This window comes from Microcaecilia unicolor, chromosome 3, assembly GCF_901765095.1.
Source record: "Microcaecilia unicolor chromosome 3, aMicUni1.1, whole genome shotgun sequence".
In the NCBI taxonomy this organism is placed as follows: domain Eukaryota; kingdom Metazoa; phylum Chordata; class Amphibia; order Gymnophiona; family Siphonopidae; genus Microcaecilia; species Microcaecilia unicolor.
Genome location: NC_044033.1, coordinates 135488692 through 135502880, shown reverse-complemented (window position 1 = coordinate 135502880; position 14189 = coordinate 135488692). Strand labels below are relative to the sequence as shown.

The 14189-nt window shown below is 40.4% G+C and overlaps 1 protein-coding gene across 2 annotated transcripts in view; it reads right to left on the bottom strand.

The window, feature by feature from the left end:
• Nucleotides 1-14189, bottom strand: part of RGS7 (regulator of G protein signaling 7) — a 557085-nt gene that overhangs the window by 128541 nt on the left and 414355 nt on the right. For both annotated transcript variants that reach the window (XM_030196383.1, XM_030196384.1), the window contains one exon: nt 1797-1861. In XM_030196383.1, the coding sequence (XP_030052243.1) occupies nt 1797-1861 (65 nt within the window). The remainder of the gene's footprint in view (nt 1-1796; nt 1862-14189) is intronic.

The window sequence follows — 14189 nt, the reverse complement described above, 5'->3', positions numbered from 1 at the left end:
TCCAGCGTGTTCCAATATTCAGTGCAAGTGCCTGGACATTACCTGGAACTAAATACTGGGGGCTAATTTAGATGGTGACGGCATGAGTTTAAAAAAATGCTGAGCAGCGATGGCTGACTATCAGGGGGATAGTGGATATTACACTTTCATTCCCACCCAACTTCTCCACTGCTCCTTCAGGTCTTCTAATAGTAGGAGAGTTCCTTATTTCCTGCTGGCTTGGGTCAAGATGTCAGCTCCAGTGGGATGGCCACCTATACAGAAGTAAAGGCTGCTGTTCTGGAGAATGCAGGCTTTACCCAAGAGGCCTACTGGCCATGGGTGTAGTTTGACTGTTTCATTTGGGGGGAGGGGCAAAGGATGGGGCAGGGCATATTAGCATATTCATTTGTGTGTGTATATATATATATATATATATATATATATATATATATATATATATATATGCAAATGAATATGCTAATATGCCCTGCCCCATCCTTTGCCCCTCCCCCCAAATGAAACAGTCAAACTACACCCATGGCCAGTAGGCCTCTTGGGTAAAGCCTGCATTCTCCAGAACAGCAGCCTTTACTTCTGTATAGGTGGCCATCCCACTGGAGCTGACATCTTGAAATGCAGTTTAGCTGCTATCAGTCAGTAAATTACCCAAATAAGCTACATAAGTATTGCCATACTGGGAAAGACCAAAGGTCCATCAAGCTCAGCATCCTGTTTCCAATAGTGGTGAGGCTTCTGGACAACCAGCCAAGTGAGCGTTTTTTCAAAATTAGTCGGGAAATAGTGCGAGTCATCTTCCAATACCATCTTTGGTAACACTACGACCAGAGTGTGTAACCTGAAAGTCTGCAAAGCTTGTGTCACTTTGATCAGAGTTCTTCTGAGCTTCTAGCGATCTCTGGGAAGCCTAATGGTGTTCCCATTGCCTCTGTACCACTTGTTGCAGCTGCTGCTAGCCTTCCATTAAAGCTTGGAGTAGCCTTTCCATGTCTTTGCTGTAGCATTGGCACCCTGAAACATGCACTGTGCAAGGGAACAAAAATAAAAACCTGCCTGTCTGGCACTAACTATACTCCCCCCCCCCCCCCCCCAACAACTAGAGCAAGGCTAGCCCCTTCTATAAGACCCAGAGCCCCTTAGGCCAAGGATCCTGGATCTCTCCCAGCTACAATCTCACCACCACTACAACATGTGATAATGTGAGCAAGGGTTGAGAGTGGGCCTTCAGATTATACAGCTAGACAACTTTACAAAGGTAAACTCTTTATTAATTCAAAGGTTGAGGCCTGTTACTTCACAACTACAGAAAATGATAGGTAAAGTCTCTGGAGATTCATAGAATCTTTACATAGGCCTGTGGCTGACAGGCCCCAAAAGCATAGTTTATACAGTCTCTCTTTCAGCTTGCATGAACATTGGTCTGGCTCCACTCTGGCCCACCTTTTATGCTTCCCGGCAGCTGTCTTCCTGGCTCTACCCCTCCTTGGGCAGCATTATGGGGCTTAAGATGGTTCTGACTACAAGAGAGAATATTCTTAAGAGACAGGGGCAGCATGCTATAGACTCCCTCACAGTACAGTTATGCCCTTAATCTTCAGTTTTGAACATTATTATTCCAATATGACTATTCTGTCACTGCTGTAATAATTTTCTATTGTAATCCTCTAGTGTAGCCATATTTATATGTCAAATCTATTCTAGGAATTATGCCAACATAGGTTTGTGTGTGTATATTAAATGAGTGATATTTTTACTGTTTCATATCTAAGCCTTAGAAAAAAGCCAATAGAACTTACAGCTTCATAGTCTGCGAGCTCAAGACGTGCTTTGTTTTGCATTGTTCGTTTGCAGAGGTAAACCGCTGTAACACAGAAAATAAGCAATGATATTTTTTTTATTTTCTAGTAAACATCAAAAATCCAAACTGTTTTCTTTCAATTGCTTAAAATCAAATGGCCTGCTATTCAGCTATCAGCGTGCAGAGCGGTGAATACCCGCTGCCATCGCTGACCCCGGATATTCAATGCTGGGCCATTTCCGGCAAGTGGCATTGAATACCCATGTTTTTGCTGGCTGGCTAGTGCATACCCGGTTAAGCTGATATTCAGCACTAGCCGGGCATTGGCTAGTGCATAAAGATAGTACAGCGCAGAATATCGGGGCATAATGTTGACCCATCCCTGAAACGCCACTGAACTAGCTGGTTCACGGTTACACACTAACCACATATATATATAAATATTCAGCGGAAATAACCTGAAATCTCCTGCTGAATATTTGGGGATAGTCAGCTATCTACGATTTAACCGGTCATCTGCCGTTGCCAACTGGTTAAATTGTTTTGAATATCAAGGAGAAAGAATTTTTCTTAGGTATTCAGTGTTCTAAATATAATATGATACATACTGTTCAAAGCAATTGCATACTTAGAATGGGGAGGAAATGTAGGTGTAAATACCTTATTACATTCAAAAAACAAAAAGTTAATTTGCTTTGACAGGCAAAAAAAAGTTATCATGTATAGTGTTGGGCATATTTTTATTTAGGGAGATAGTTTTTAAGGTATGTTATGTCCATGATGCATATTATTAGCCCCTTGATAGTCCCTTTTGGGTCACTGGGAGGGGTGGGTGTTGATTTGGACAGGTGGATTAGAAGAGGGGTATGGGGCATTCAAAATGAAGGGATCAGACAGATGGGGAGAGGAGTTGGGATTGGCTTGGCCACCCAATGGATGTTACCTAGAAGTCAATTCCCTGGCATTCAATGCACTCTCACCCCATGATCTTGTACAGTTTTTTTTTGTTCACAACATTACCTCACTACAGTTATCCTTCCCTTCACTTCTCTCTAAGCAGACTTACCTCCTATGATCTCATCATTTGAGACTGACTTGTCAGGGCTATATCTTATGCTAACACATTCTTGGGACACTTTTGCTGTTCCTACACTTTGAACCTTCACCAAAATTGCTAATGCAACACATCCAACCACATGTGCACTTGACCTAATTCCCACCCCCTTGGTTGTTTCTTCCACATCATGGGCTTTTATCCCTAGTCTACTCTATGGTAAGAACAGTCTCAATTATCGAGCATTCCCAGAAATCTGGAAGGATGCTCTTGTCTGTCAATCTGCAGCCCCCCATTACCTCTCTACCCTCCTCTCCCCATATGTTCCCACCCGTAACCTCCGCTCTCAGGACAAATCACTCCTTTCTGTACCCTTCTCCACCACCGCTAACTCCAGACTCCGCCCCTTCTGCCTCACATCACCTTATGCCTGGAACAGACTTCCTGAGCCCATACGCCATGCGCCCTCGCTGCCCATTTTCAAGTCCTTACTCAAGGCCCATCTCTTCTCCCTTGCTTTTGGTGCCTAACCACCTTCCCATTCCTGATACCTACACTGACTACATAGTTTTTACCTTTAGATTGTAAGCTCTCTTGAGCAGGGACTGTCCTTCCCCATGTTTAAACTTGTACAGCGCTGCGTAACCCTGGCAGCGCTATAGAAATGCTAAGTAGTAGTAGTAGTAGTAGTAGTCTGCCCTATCCTAAAAAAAAAAAAAACACACTCTTGACCCTTTGACCCTGTCAAACTATAGACCTGTCTCTAATTTCAGTTTCATCTCTAAACTTGCTGAAAACATTGTATTCCAACAGCTACTTCACCATGTAGATCATATAAACATCTTCCACCCTCCATAATCAGGGTTCTGCCCAGGACATAGTACAGAAATCATCATGACAGATCTCTTAAATGAACTTCATTGTTCCCTTGACAATGGAAAGATCTCAGCCACCTTCAACCAGGTCAATCAGTCTCTCTTACTGAACCACATAGCATCTTTTGGTATTTCTGGGACAGTGTCTCATGGTTCTTTTCCTTCTTACAGACATTTACCAGATGAACACATTCTTGATTATATGAACATTATGATTAAGCAAAAGATTTCTGAAAATATGAAAAAGTTGTCTTGAGGATGAAGGTGAGTTCTCTGAGAGGCAAAATAATCTTTTTTTTAAACTCTAGGAATAGCTAATTTATCATCTCTATTGGCCTTTTTCCATTCATTTCTTAAAGCCAGAGAATGTGATCGACACCATCTGCATTCTAAATGGTGGCATAAGGATTTTAACTTTGCTAGATCTTGAGTATACCACTTAACCTTGTGAGAAGTAGGAACCAGCTTCCTAATCAACGAGGCTAAGTGGTCAATATTAGAACATCATGCCAAATATTAAAAGATTGTGATGGTTCATAAAAATCATGTTTTAGTTGAGGCATCACCATTTGCCAATAATAAAAATAACAATATGGCAAAATGCAAAGCAAGCTACAAAAATATTCTTGTGCTCTTCCAAAATATACTGATTACTAATAGATAAATAAATGAAGATAGATATATATGTATGAGTGATTACACAACTATAATATATATCCTGAGTAGATTACACACTTAGCAGCGAGTTACACTACTGACCACAAATCCTGGGACAAACCAGTCCTTTACAGACAAAAACCACAGGCTAACTATACCCTGAAACATAGGTATAAAATCCCACTTCTCTCACCCTGTAGTCCATAGTTTGCAGACTTCCGGTGTGGTGAAGAATCAGATTTTCCATTGAGACTCTAGCAGAATTTTCTAGTCCAGGAACAAAATCCAAGGTCTTTGCTCTGTGCCCTGGTTCACAGTCTTATAGAAAGCTACAGAGCTGCATTGGAATTGACCTTGTCAGCATTTATCACAAGGAATTCAGTTCACTAGTGTTGTGGGGAAATCTAGCATTTCTCAGAGAGATCTATCCACCAACAAAACATCTTCTCTTCTGATCGTCTTTCTTTCTCTTCTAACATTGACATCCCTCTCATTCAGGTGATACCTATGGACCAATCACAAAATGTCCTTGGATGAAGTCACCACGGCTAAGACAAGCAGTAGTATTCCATTGTAGAAAGTTGGTTTCTGATGGTTTTAGGCCACAGGCTGTAGAATCCATATTAGAATGGGAAAAGATGTTCATGCTTACCAGGCCTCTGACTAGCAAAGATGAAATAGCAGGAAAATACCCCTATATACACTCCCCTGCCTCCTTCTGGTCTGGCATATCTCCCTCTCTCCACAATTTCACCCACCCCCACCTATCCATACCGGATCCCACTTCCCATCCCAGGAGCAGCTGGACCAGCCTCAGGAGGGGCTTGACATTGCTGGAGGGGGCAATGGCCTCCTATATCATCCTCCCTCCTCTCCAATACAGAGAGCTAAGGCTCAGGCACTTCCATGGGAAGGTACATCATACCCTGCACCTGCCCTTGGAGGTTGGGCTGCTGTATTAGATAGGGTGGAGGCAATACATGAGACCACTGACTAGTGACTAAGGGCTCTGTAAGCTGGTCTGGCCAGGATAGAGCACACTCAAGGGTACATGTTATCTGCACTGTGCAAAAGATGCAGTAGAAACTAGTGTAACAGTAAGATAAATAAATACAAACTCATTGAGAACACTACTATATAATGAGCTTCCCAAACTCATATATTGATTACAAAAGCAGAAAATCGGATTAAAAATCCTAGGTTACAACGGGTGCAGATTTTACCGTTGGTTAGTTTCTATCATAGGGATTAAAAAATCCTTATATTTTTTGCTGTTGATGGGGCTGCCGTTTCACCCGTATTTGGCTTCTTCAGGAACATGTGCTGAATATTTCAACTTTTACATATCTAGAAAAGCAAATTTTAGTTAGTTTCTTAAATATATGGTTTACAAAGCTGTCAACCTCTGTCTGCAGTTCACGTACTTTCAGTTGATTAAACTTCAAACAAAATGGCGCCGTCGCTTCACATGCCGACTAAGCCCTTTAAATAGGTCCATGGGAACAGCTAATCTTAAAGTGACCATTACATTTTTTAAAAATGTGCTCGCTCTCGCTCACCACTCAGTTCTTAATTCTGTGATGTAGATTGAATTAGTACAATACATCAATACATGCCAATCAATTTAGTCCCATGGGTTCTAACATTTTTAATTTAAATGTCCATTTTGCCTCTCTTCATTGCAACATTAGTTTTCTATTTCCTTCTCTCTGATTGATTTCAACTTTATCCAAAACACAACATTTAAGGTCTTCAAATTTGTGCTTCATCACAGTGCAATGTTCAACCAGTGGCTCTTTCATGTTTTTCCTCACGATATTTGATCTGTGTTCCAAAATTCTAATTTTAAATGCTCTCGTTGCCATTCCTACATATAGTTTGTAACAAGGGCACTGAATGACGTAAACAGCAAAGTCAGTTCTACAATTGGTGTAATGAATTAGAGGATGTTCTTGATCATTTAAAACACAGCACATGTTCCTGAAGAAGCCAAATAAGGGTGAAACGACAGCTCTGTCGAAAGCAAAAAATATAAGGAGTTTTTAATCCTTATGATAGAAACTAATCAACGATAAAATCTGCACCCATTGTAACCTAGGGATTTTCTCCTTTTGTAATCACTTTATGAGTTTGGGAAGCTCATTATAGACTAGTGTTCTCAATGAGTTTATATACATGTTATCTGCCCTTGAGCATGCTGGCCTCCTTGGCTCAGATCCCTCCCAGGACTTTTAATCTGCTACACCTCCTGAGGCAGCTCCAGCAGGTGGGGGGCCTACCTGCCCACAGTGATCCTTTCTCCTTCCCTCACCTTTTTGGTTTTTATTCTTCTTTATTGTTTTTGTTGCCCCTTTGTAAATATGTTGCCTTCCCAGTGTTTGTATTTCTGCCTCTTTTATTCATCTCATGTTTATACTGATATGTTGTGATTTAGAATCCAAAATTCCTTTTGGTTATTATGTTTTATAGTTGAAGTGTATATGGGTGTCCTTTGTTTTCATCTTGATACCTATAGCTGCCCAATCTGATATCAAGGTTCTGAGGTTAATATGCAGGTTTCCAGAACACTGTGAAGAGCGGGATAAGGAGTGCTGAGGCAATGTCCTATCAGGAATGGCATAAACTCATGTCATCTCTGAGCAGCAATACATTATCTCAATGAGCCCAGGCCCTCCTATAGCATATGGTAGAATGAGGAAAAAGTTATGAGGCCTTTATTGGCCTCCACAATCATATCAAACAGAACATGAATTGATATGAGAGTCAGTGCAGCTCAGCAACTGCCAACTGGTATGAGGCAGATAACAATACAGAACAACAAGTATACTAACATAGAATCCTGCTTGAACATAGAACAACAATGAAACCAGGCCTGCCCTGTGCACCCTCTATTACTTGGTTAATGTTACAGTACTCCTGGGAGGGTGTGAGCCCATCTCTACACACCTATCCCCCACAATTGTAAGTCAGTTTCTAAAGAAGGAACCTCTGTGTCACAAAATATGAGAACGTGTTAGAGAAGCTAAGTCAAGTACTTGCCCCCCCCTCCCTATTGTAGCTGGCATAGAATCATCAGAAAGCCACTAAAAAGAGTCAACAGTAGGAAGGGGAACAGGCCGTGTTGAGGGCCCCTAATAGATGTCTGAGCTTCTCCACCCTATACCTATACTGAGGCTTACTATATGGTTTTGGGACACAGAAAATGTTATACATACACAGAGAGACCTTCCATTGTTTCCTGGAAACATGTGATGTGTTAGTGCCAGTGAATGATTATATCAGTGGAACTAGGAGATTCACTTTGTCCTCAGAGTAAAGGATAACACAAAGATGACAAACTTCACGCACAGAACTCTCTTAATTTTTCTTTTTTAGAGGAGTTGGCAGGGGCTGTGGGTGGAGGAGCATCAAGAAGATGCCATAATTTCAATGATAGGAAGAATAGAAAATTAAATTGTTTTTCATAAGTCACTTTAGTCTATCTAATAAAATGAACAGAGGATTTTTTTTCAAATTAGCTTTACTAATGAATGAACAATTATAGTGATTTGACCTTATTTCATTTCTACTTTAAGATTAATTATTGTACTTTTGGGTCGTCTTTCGTGTACAGCATTGATGTGGTTGAACAATAGCAGCTCTTCAGCTTTGGAGGCAATTTAACAATTTAAAGAAGAAAAACATTTTGAAAAGGTTTATCTGATTAGTTGTTAATGGATATGTTCAGACAATTTTATTTGAAATTAGATCTTTGTTCACACAGTAGGCAAGAAATTTGTGCCACAGATTTTATTGTGTGCCTCATACTTATTGGTTTCACAGTGTTATAGTACATGCCATTTAAAGCAAGGGAGAGTAGTAGTTCAATGATTGGAAGCAGGAGTAGGTGTTAGGAGAACTATTTGTCTGAAGTTTTCAATCAAAATCTCTGTGGGTAAGCCACTGTACTTTATAATACCTTGTTTTATAAAACAGTGACTAATGTAAATAGGTAACATATATGTATTCATTTTAAACATTCAAAAGGTACTAGTCCAAATTTTGAATTATGATTGTTTAAAAGAAAACTAAGAACAATCACACTAAGAAACCTTTGAGGTATACAAGGAATGTTCAGGGTGCACCCCAACATATAACATTAAGATGTCATTTTTAACAATTAGGGATGTGAATGTGTTAGTATGCATTAGGTTCATTAGTATGCTTTTAAAAAATTAGCACAAAAAAATTGAGTTGCACTTGTAGGTCAGCTAGAATCTATGGATGCCTGCATGGATTATAAGTGTCGATAATATAAGCAATCTAGTTTTTATCTTCTATTTGATATCAGTAGTTGCCTGGCAGAGCAATGCATGCACCTTGGGTATTCTAGCATCTTCCACAAAGAGGGAGTTGCACGTAGCACTAAAAAGGTAAGGAAAAAATGGTTAGCCTTTATAAACTACAAGAGACTGCAGAAAGAGGAAGACAGGTGACAATATCTGGAAAAGCTAAGAGAAGCTGGTAGAGTAGTCAGGGAAGCAAACATGTAAATGGAGGAAAATAGCCAATACATTAAAGGGGGGGGGGGGCACATGACATTTTTTAGATATGTTAGTGATAGGAGGAAGTGCAAAATTGGCATTGTGAGACTCAACGGTGAAAGGGAGGAATAAGTAGAAGCTGATATAGAAAAGCAGAACTGCTTAAAAATATTTCTGTTCTATGTTCACAGCTGAAGGACAAGGACCAGGACCACAGAAGACAAACACAAATAGGAATGGAGGGGTGGTAGTCCCTCAATGATTTTCAGAGAACTATGTTCGTGAGGAGGTGGCTAAACTAGAGGTGGACAAAGAGATGAGGCCAGATGGCATACATCGAAGCATACTAAAGGAACTTAGGGAAGTTCTAGTGTTCTACTGGCTGACCTTTTCAATGCTTCTCTAGAGTTGGGAGTGGACCGGAGAACTGGAGAAGAACAGATGTGGTTCCTCTGCATAGAAGTGGAGGAGTAGCCAAGTGGTTAGAGCACCAGTCTTGACATCCAGATCCAGAGGTAGCCAGTTCAAATCACACTGCTGCTCCTTTTGATCTTGGGCAAGTTACTTAACCCTCCATTACCTCTGGTACAAAATTAGATTGTGAGCCCTCCAGGGTCAGAGAAATACCCAGTGTACCTGAATAAATAAAAGCAGAAGAGGTTGGGAACTACAGGCTGGTAAGTCTGACTTCTGTAGTAAGTAAATTAATAGAAATGCTTTTAAAACAAAGATTAATAAAGTTTTTGGAATCCAACAGATTACAGGACCTGAAGAACATGGTTTTACTAGTGACAGGTCTAGGTTCAGTTCTTGGGCCAGTTCTTTTCAACCTTTTTGTAAATGATATTGCTGAAGGGGCTGTCTGGCAAGGTTTGCCTCTTTGCAGATGATGCCAAAATCTGCAGTAGGGTAGACACCCCTGATGGTGTGGATAGCACTGAGAAAGGACTTAGCAAAGCTAGAGGAATGGCCTGACATTTGGAAGCTAAGATTTAATGCTATAAAATGCAGGTTCATGCATTTGGGTTGCAAAAACCTGAGGGAATGGTGCAGTTTACTTGGTAATTTTTTTTTTTTAGTTACATTTGTACCCAGTCATGGCAGGCTCAATGCGGCTTACATATACAGGTACTTATTTGTACCTGGGGCAACTGAGGGTTAAGTGACTTGCCCAGAGTCACAAGGAGCTGTGCCTGAAGTGGGAATCAAAATCAGTTCCTTAGTTCCCCAGGACCAGAGTCCATCGCCCTAACCACTAGGCCACTCCTCCACTCCATGCACAAAATAGCTTTTGTGCATGAAAGAGGAGTGGGATTTAGGTGTGATTGTATGTGATAATCTTAAGGAGACCAAACATATAGAAATGGTGATGGTGAAAGCTAGAAGGATGCTTGTGTGCATAGGGAGAGGAATGGCATGTAGGAAAAAGGAGGTATTGTAGTGCTATAGAAATGATTAATAATAGAAGTGGTAAGACCTCATTTAGAATATTGTATACAATTCTAGAAGTCACACCTTCAAAAAGATATAAAAAAAATCACAAAATCATCTAAGGTGAGGCACCGGGATACATGACAGGCCTCATCGACCTACCATTCAGAAACACCATAAAATCAGCACGATCATACCTAAACCTACACTACCCAAACAGAAAAGGACTCAAATACAAATCCACCTATGCATCCAGCTTTTCCTACCTGAGCGCACAACTGTGGAACGCCCTACCAAAAGCAGTAAAAACCATACTCGACCACCTGAATTTTCAGAAAGCACTAAAAACAGAACTGTTCAGAAGGGCATACCCCACCGAACCAACATAAAAAACCAGGACATTTGCGACACAACGTAACCAAATATCGTTAACGGACATATCCTTATTCTTCCTTCCCTTACTAAGTTCTCCCTAATTGTCTTTACCATACATGTATCTCACTCTACCATAATATCACCTTGATATTACTCGCAACTTGTAATTGTTACACCGGAATCGGTTAACGCCGATCACGGTACCATGTAAGCCACATTGAGCCTGCAAAAAGGTGGGAAAATGTGGGATACAAATGCAACAAATAAATAAATAAATAAATAAAATAAATAAAGAGGATGCAGTCGGTCCAAAGGGCAGCTACTAAAATGGTCAGAGGTCTGAATCATAAAGAATATGGGAACAGACTTAAAGATCTCAATATGTATACTTTGATAGAAAGACGGGAGAGGGGAGATATGATAGAGACATTTAAATACCTAAGCGGCATAAATGCATAGGAGGTTAGTCTCTTTCAACTGAAAGAAAGCTCTGGAGGGGGGCATAGGATGAAGATGAAAGGGGATAGACTAAGAAGTAACCTGAGGAAATAGTTCACGGAAAGGGTAGTAAATTTGTGGAACGGCCTCCCAGAGGAAGTGGTAGAGATGGAAACAGTATCCGAATTCAAGAAAGTTTGGGCCAAGTACATAGAAGCTCCAAGGGCGTGATAGGGAGAGTAGATGGTATGGATGGACAGACTGGATATGCCATATGGTCTTTATCTATTTACATTTTTCAATGTTTCAATGTTTCTATTGCAATCAGAGGGAGGGAACAGTTTGTTAGGAAACTCCCCTGAGTATAAAAATCATGTCTGGGGGGGGGCCCGGTTAAGTACATAAAAAACGTTATATAAATTTTGGAGTGTGTTTTTTGCTTTCAAATGAAAGGTTGAACAACAATAACAGGACTGTTGTTGTTAGGTTTCTAATAATTGCGTTGAATGTCGAATGATCTAATGTGGCTTGGTGTTATTTTCTTCTTCCTCTTGTTGTATGTTTACCTTGTTAATAAAGAATTCATGCAAATAAAAAAAAAATCATGTCTTATCTCTGAATAATTGTCTTTGGGCCCTTTTAGCAAACTGCAGTAAAAACTGGCCTTAGTTCATCTTTATGCAGGTCATTCCCTTGCGCAAAGGCCATTTTAACCGCAGGTGTAAAATGAATGATTTATCTATTTTCTATATTAAAGGCCACATGCTAATTTTCCTATTAGCAGATGAGTAACAATAAAGTTGCTGAAGAAGTATCAACATATGTAAATAAATATAAGGACATCAGTGACTAAGGTCACGTCTAGAGTCAAATTCGGACTAATGACCTGCCCTACTTCTTCATAAGTCCAGAAAAACCTCCCATTATTTTGACGTTATATCATTCTTAACAAAAAAAGTTTATTTATTTTTTAAATTTTTAACATTTGTAAATTAAATCCTTATCATTGATACTTCTTCAGCAACTTTATTGTTACTTGCTCACTTTTTATAGTGATTTTGTGGGAACAGCAAGTAAAGCCAACTAGTAGAGTCCTATTAGCGTGTGAGCTCCTACCACTACTCATTATGTAGGTGGTAAGGGCTCATGTGCTAATCGGTTAGTGCATGGCAGTGTAACTAATTAGCACAGAACACACCCACTCTCTGCCCCAGACCCACACATATGACAAAATTACCATAGTAAAGCCATTTTTGCTGTGGTAAGCATGTTTTGATCTGTACCACAGCTTAGTAAAAGGACCCCTTTGTTTCTTTCTGCCTTTTTGGCCACTGACAATATATGTTAGGGAAGAGCCCTTCAAGCCTAAACCTTAGCCATATAGATCCCAGAAGTTCTACATACTTTATACTGTGCTGCCTTAGCTGAAGGAATGATCTAGGAGCATACATGTGATAGAAGCAATTTAAGAATCTGCTGTGTAAGATGTTTGATGAAATGGGGAACCTTCTTCATCTTTTCTAATATACTGAGAAGAAAGAAGAGACTGGGCTACGTGTGTGCCTCTAGCAAGGTTGTGTAGCCATGGGTGGGCTGGGACCCACCCAATTTGGGCTCAGGCAAACCCAAAATTTCAGCTCGCTTAGTGTGACTGACAGAAATCCCCAAGCCCCACAAGTGGAAGACCTCCTCACCATCGAAAGATCATATATGTTGGGCAGCTGCCAGCACTGACTCTGAGCTGCTGCTAGTTGCAGCCCCCCCCCCCCCCCCCACCACTCACATGCTAAATTTTCATACCTGCGCAAAACTGAATATACGTGGAGGCCAGCAGCGGCTCAGGGACAGTGTTGGTGGCCACCCAAGAGGCAAGCTCATTTGGTGGAGAGGAGGTCTTTGGGTGGCGGAGCTTGGGGATTCCTGCCAAACCAGGTATTTAACTTTTTTTTTTGGGAGGGGGTAGTGCCCAGGGAAGGAAAGAGCAAATTGTTTGGGTTATGCTTTAGTTGGTGGAGGGGCAGTCATGAAATTTTTGGCCCACCCACTTTGGTTTCAGGCCCGCTCTAAATCAGCTGTCTTGCTGTGATATTGTTTCCATCTACTGGTGGTCCAGTTGAATAGCACTGTGCTGAAACACATACACCATAGAACATTTTGCTTTTTTCCCTCCCCTATCCCCACTGCTTGCCTAATTGATGATTTAACATCAGCTGGTGCACCTTGCTGTCTCTGTGTAGAACAATATTTACGTCACAAGGCATTTTGTATTCCTGATTAATCCTGCTATCAACAGAAAACATCTGTTACAGATAAGCAACTTTGCTCATTTAAGGGTAAAAAATTCTATTCCACAGTTGTGTGAAATTACACAAGCATGTTCATTAGGGTGAAGTGGGCAGAGCCACCAAGCAACATATAAGTATAAAAGTTGTGCTTATATATATACCCATGGATCCAGCTGGCTCCTGAAACTCCATGGGAAGACTTCCTCTGGATATCCAGTTAGATCTCAATGTAGCTCACAAATTTATCAGTTCTTGCCCAAAACACAGGTACCATAACGCAGTCCCAGATACACCCACTCAACACAGGTTGTGTTTCGGTTATACAGCCTTCATCAGGAGTTGATTTTGAGCACATGAATAAAAGCATATAAGTAATTTATAATAAACATGAAAAAATTACAAAATTATTTTTAATGGAGAAAATGGTGAAAACCCATACCAGAGACTCATTAAAGAATGAGAAGTGAAGTGTGCTTGCGCCAAAGTGTGCTGGTAACAAAATGTAAAAAAAAAAAAAGACTAAACTTAAAAAGTGAAGTACGTTTGGATATTATTTCTCTTTTTTACTCTTTTGCTACTACCTTCCTGTTTGCTCCAGTTGGTATTGATCATTATACACAGTCTTCTCAGGTTTCTCTTCTGTTATTTTAGCTTTTTTGGAATTTTGTCAACAGTTTAAGCAGCAGGCATTCACTTCAGTTTATTGTTTCACTTACTAAAGTGGAAATGTTCACACCACATCTGTTACCACAT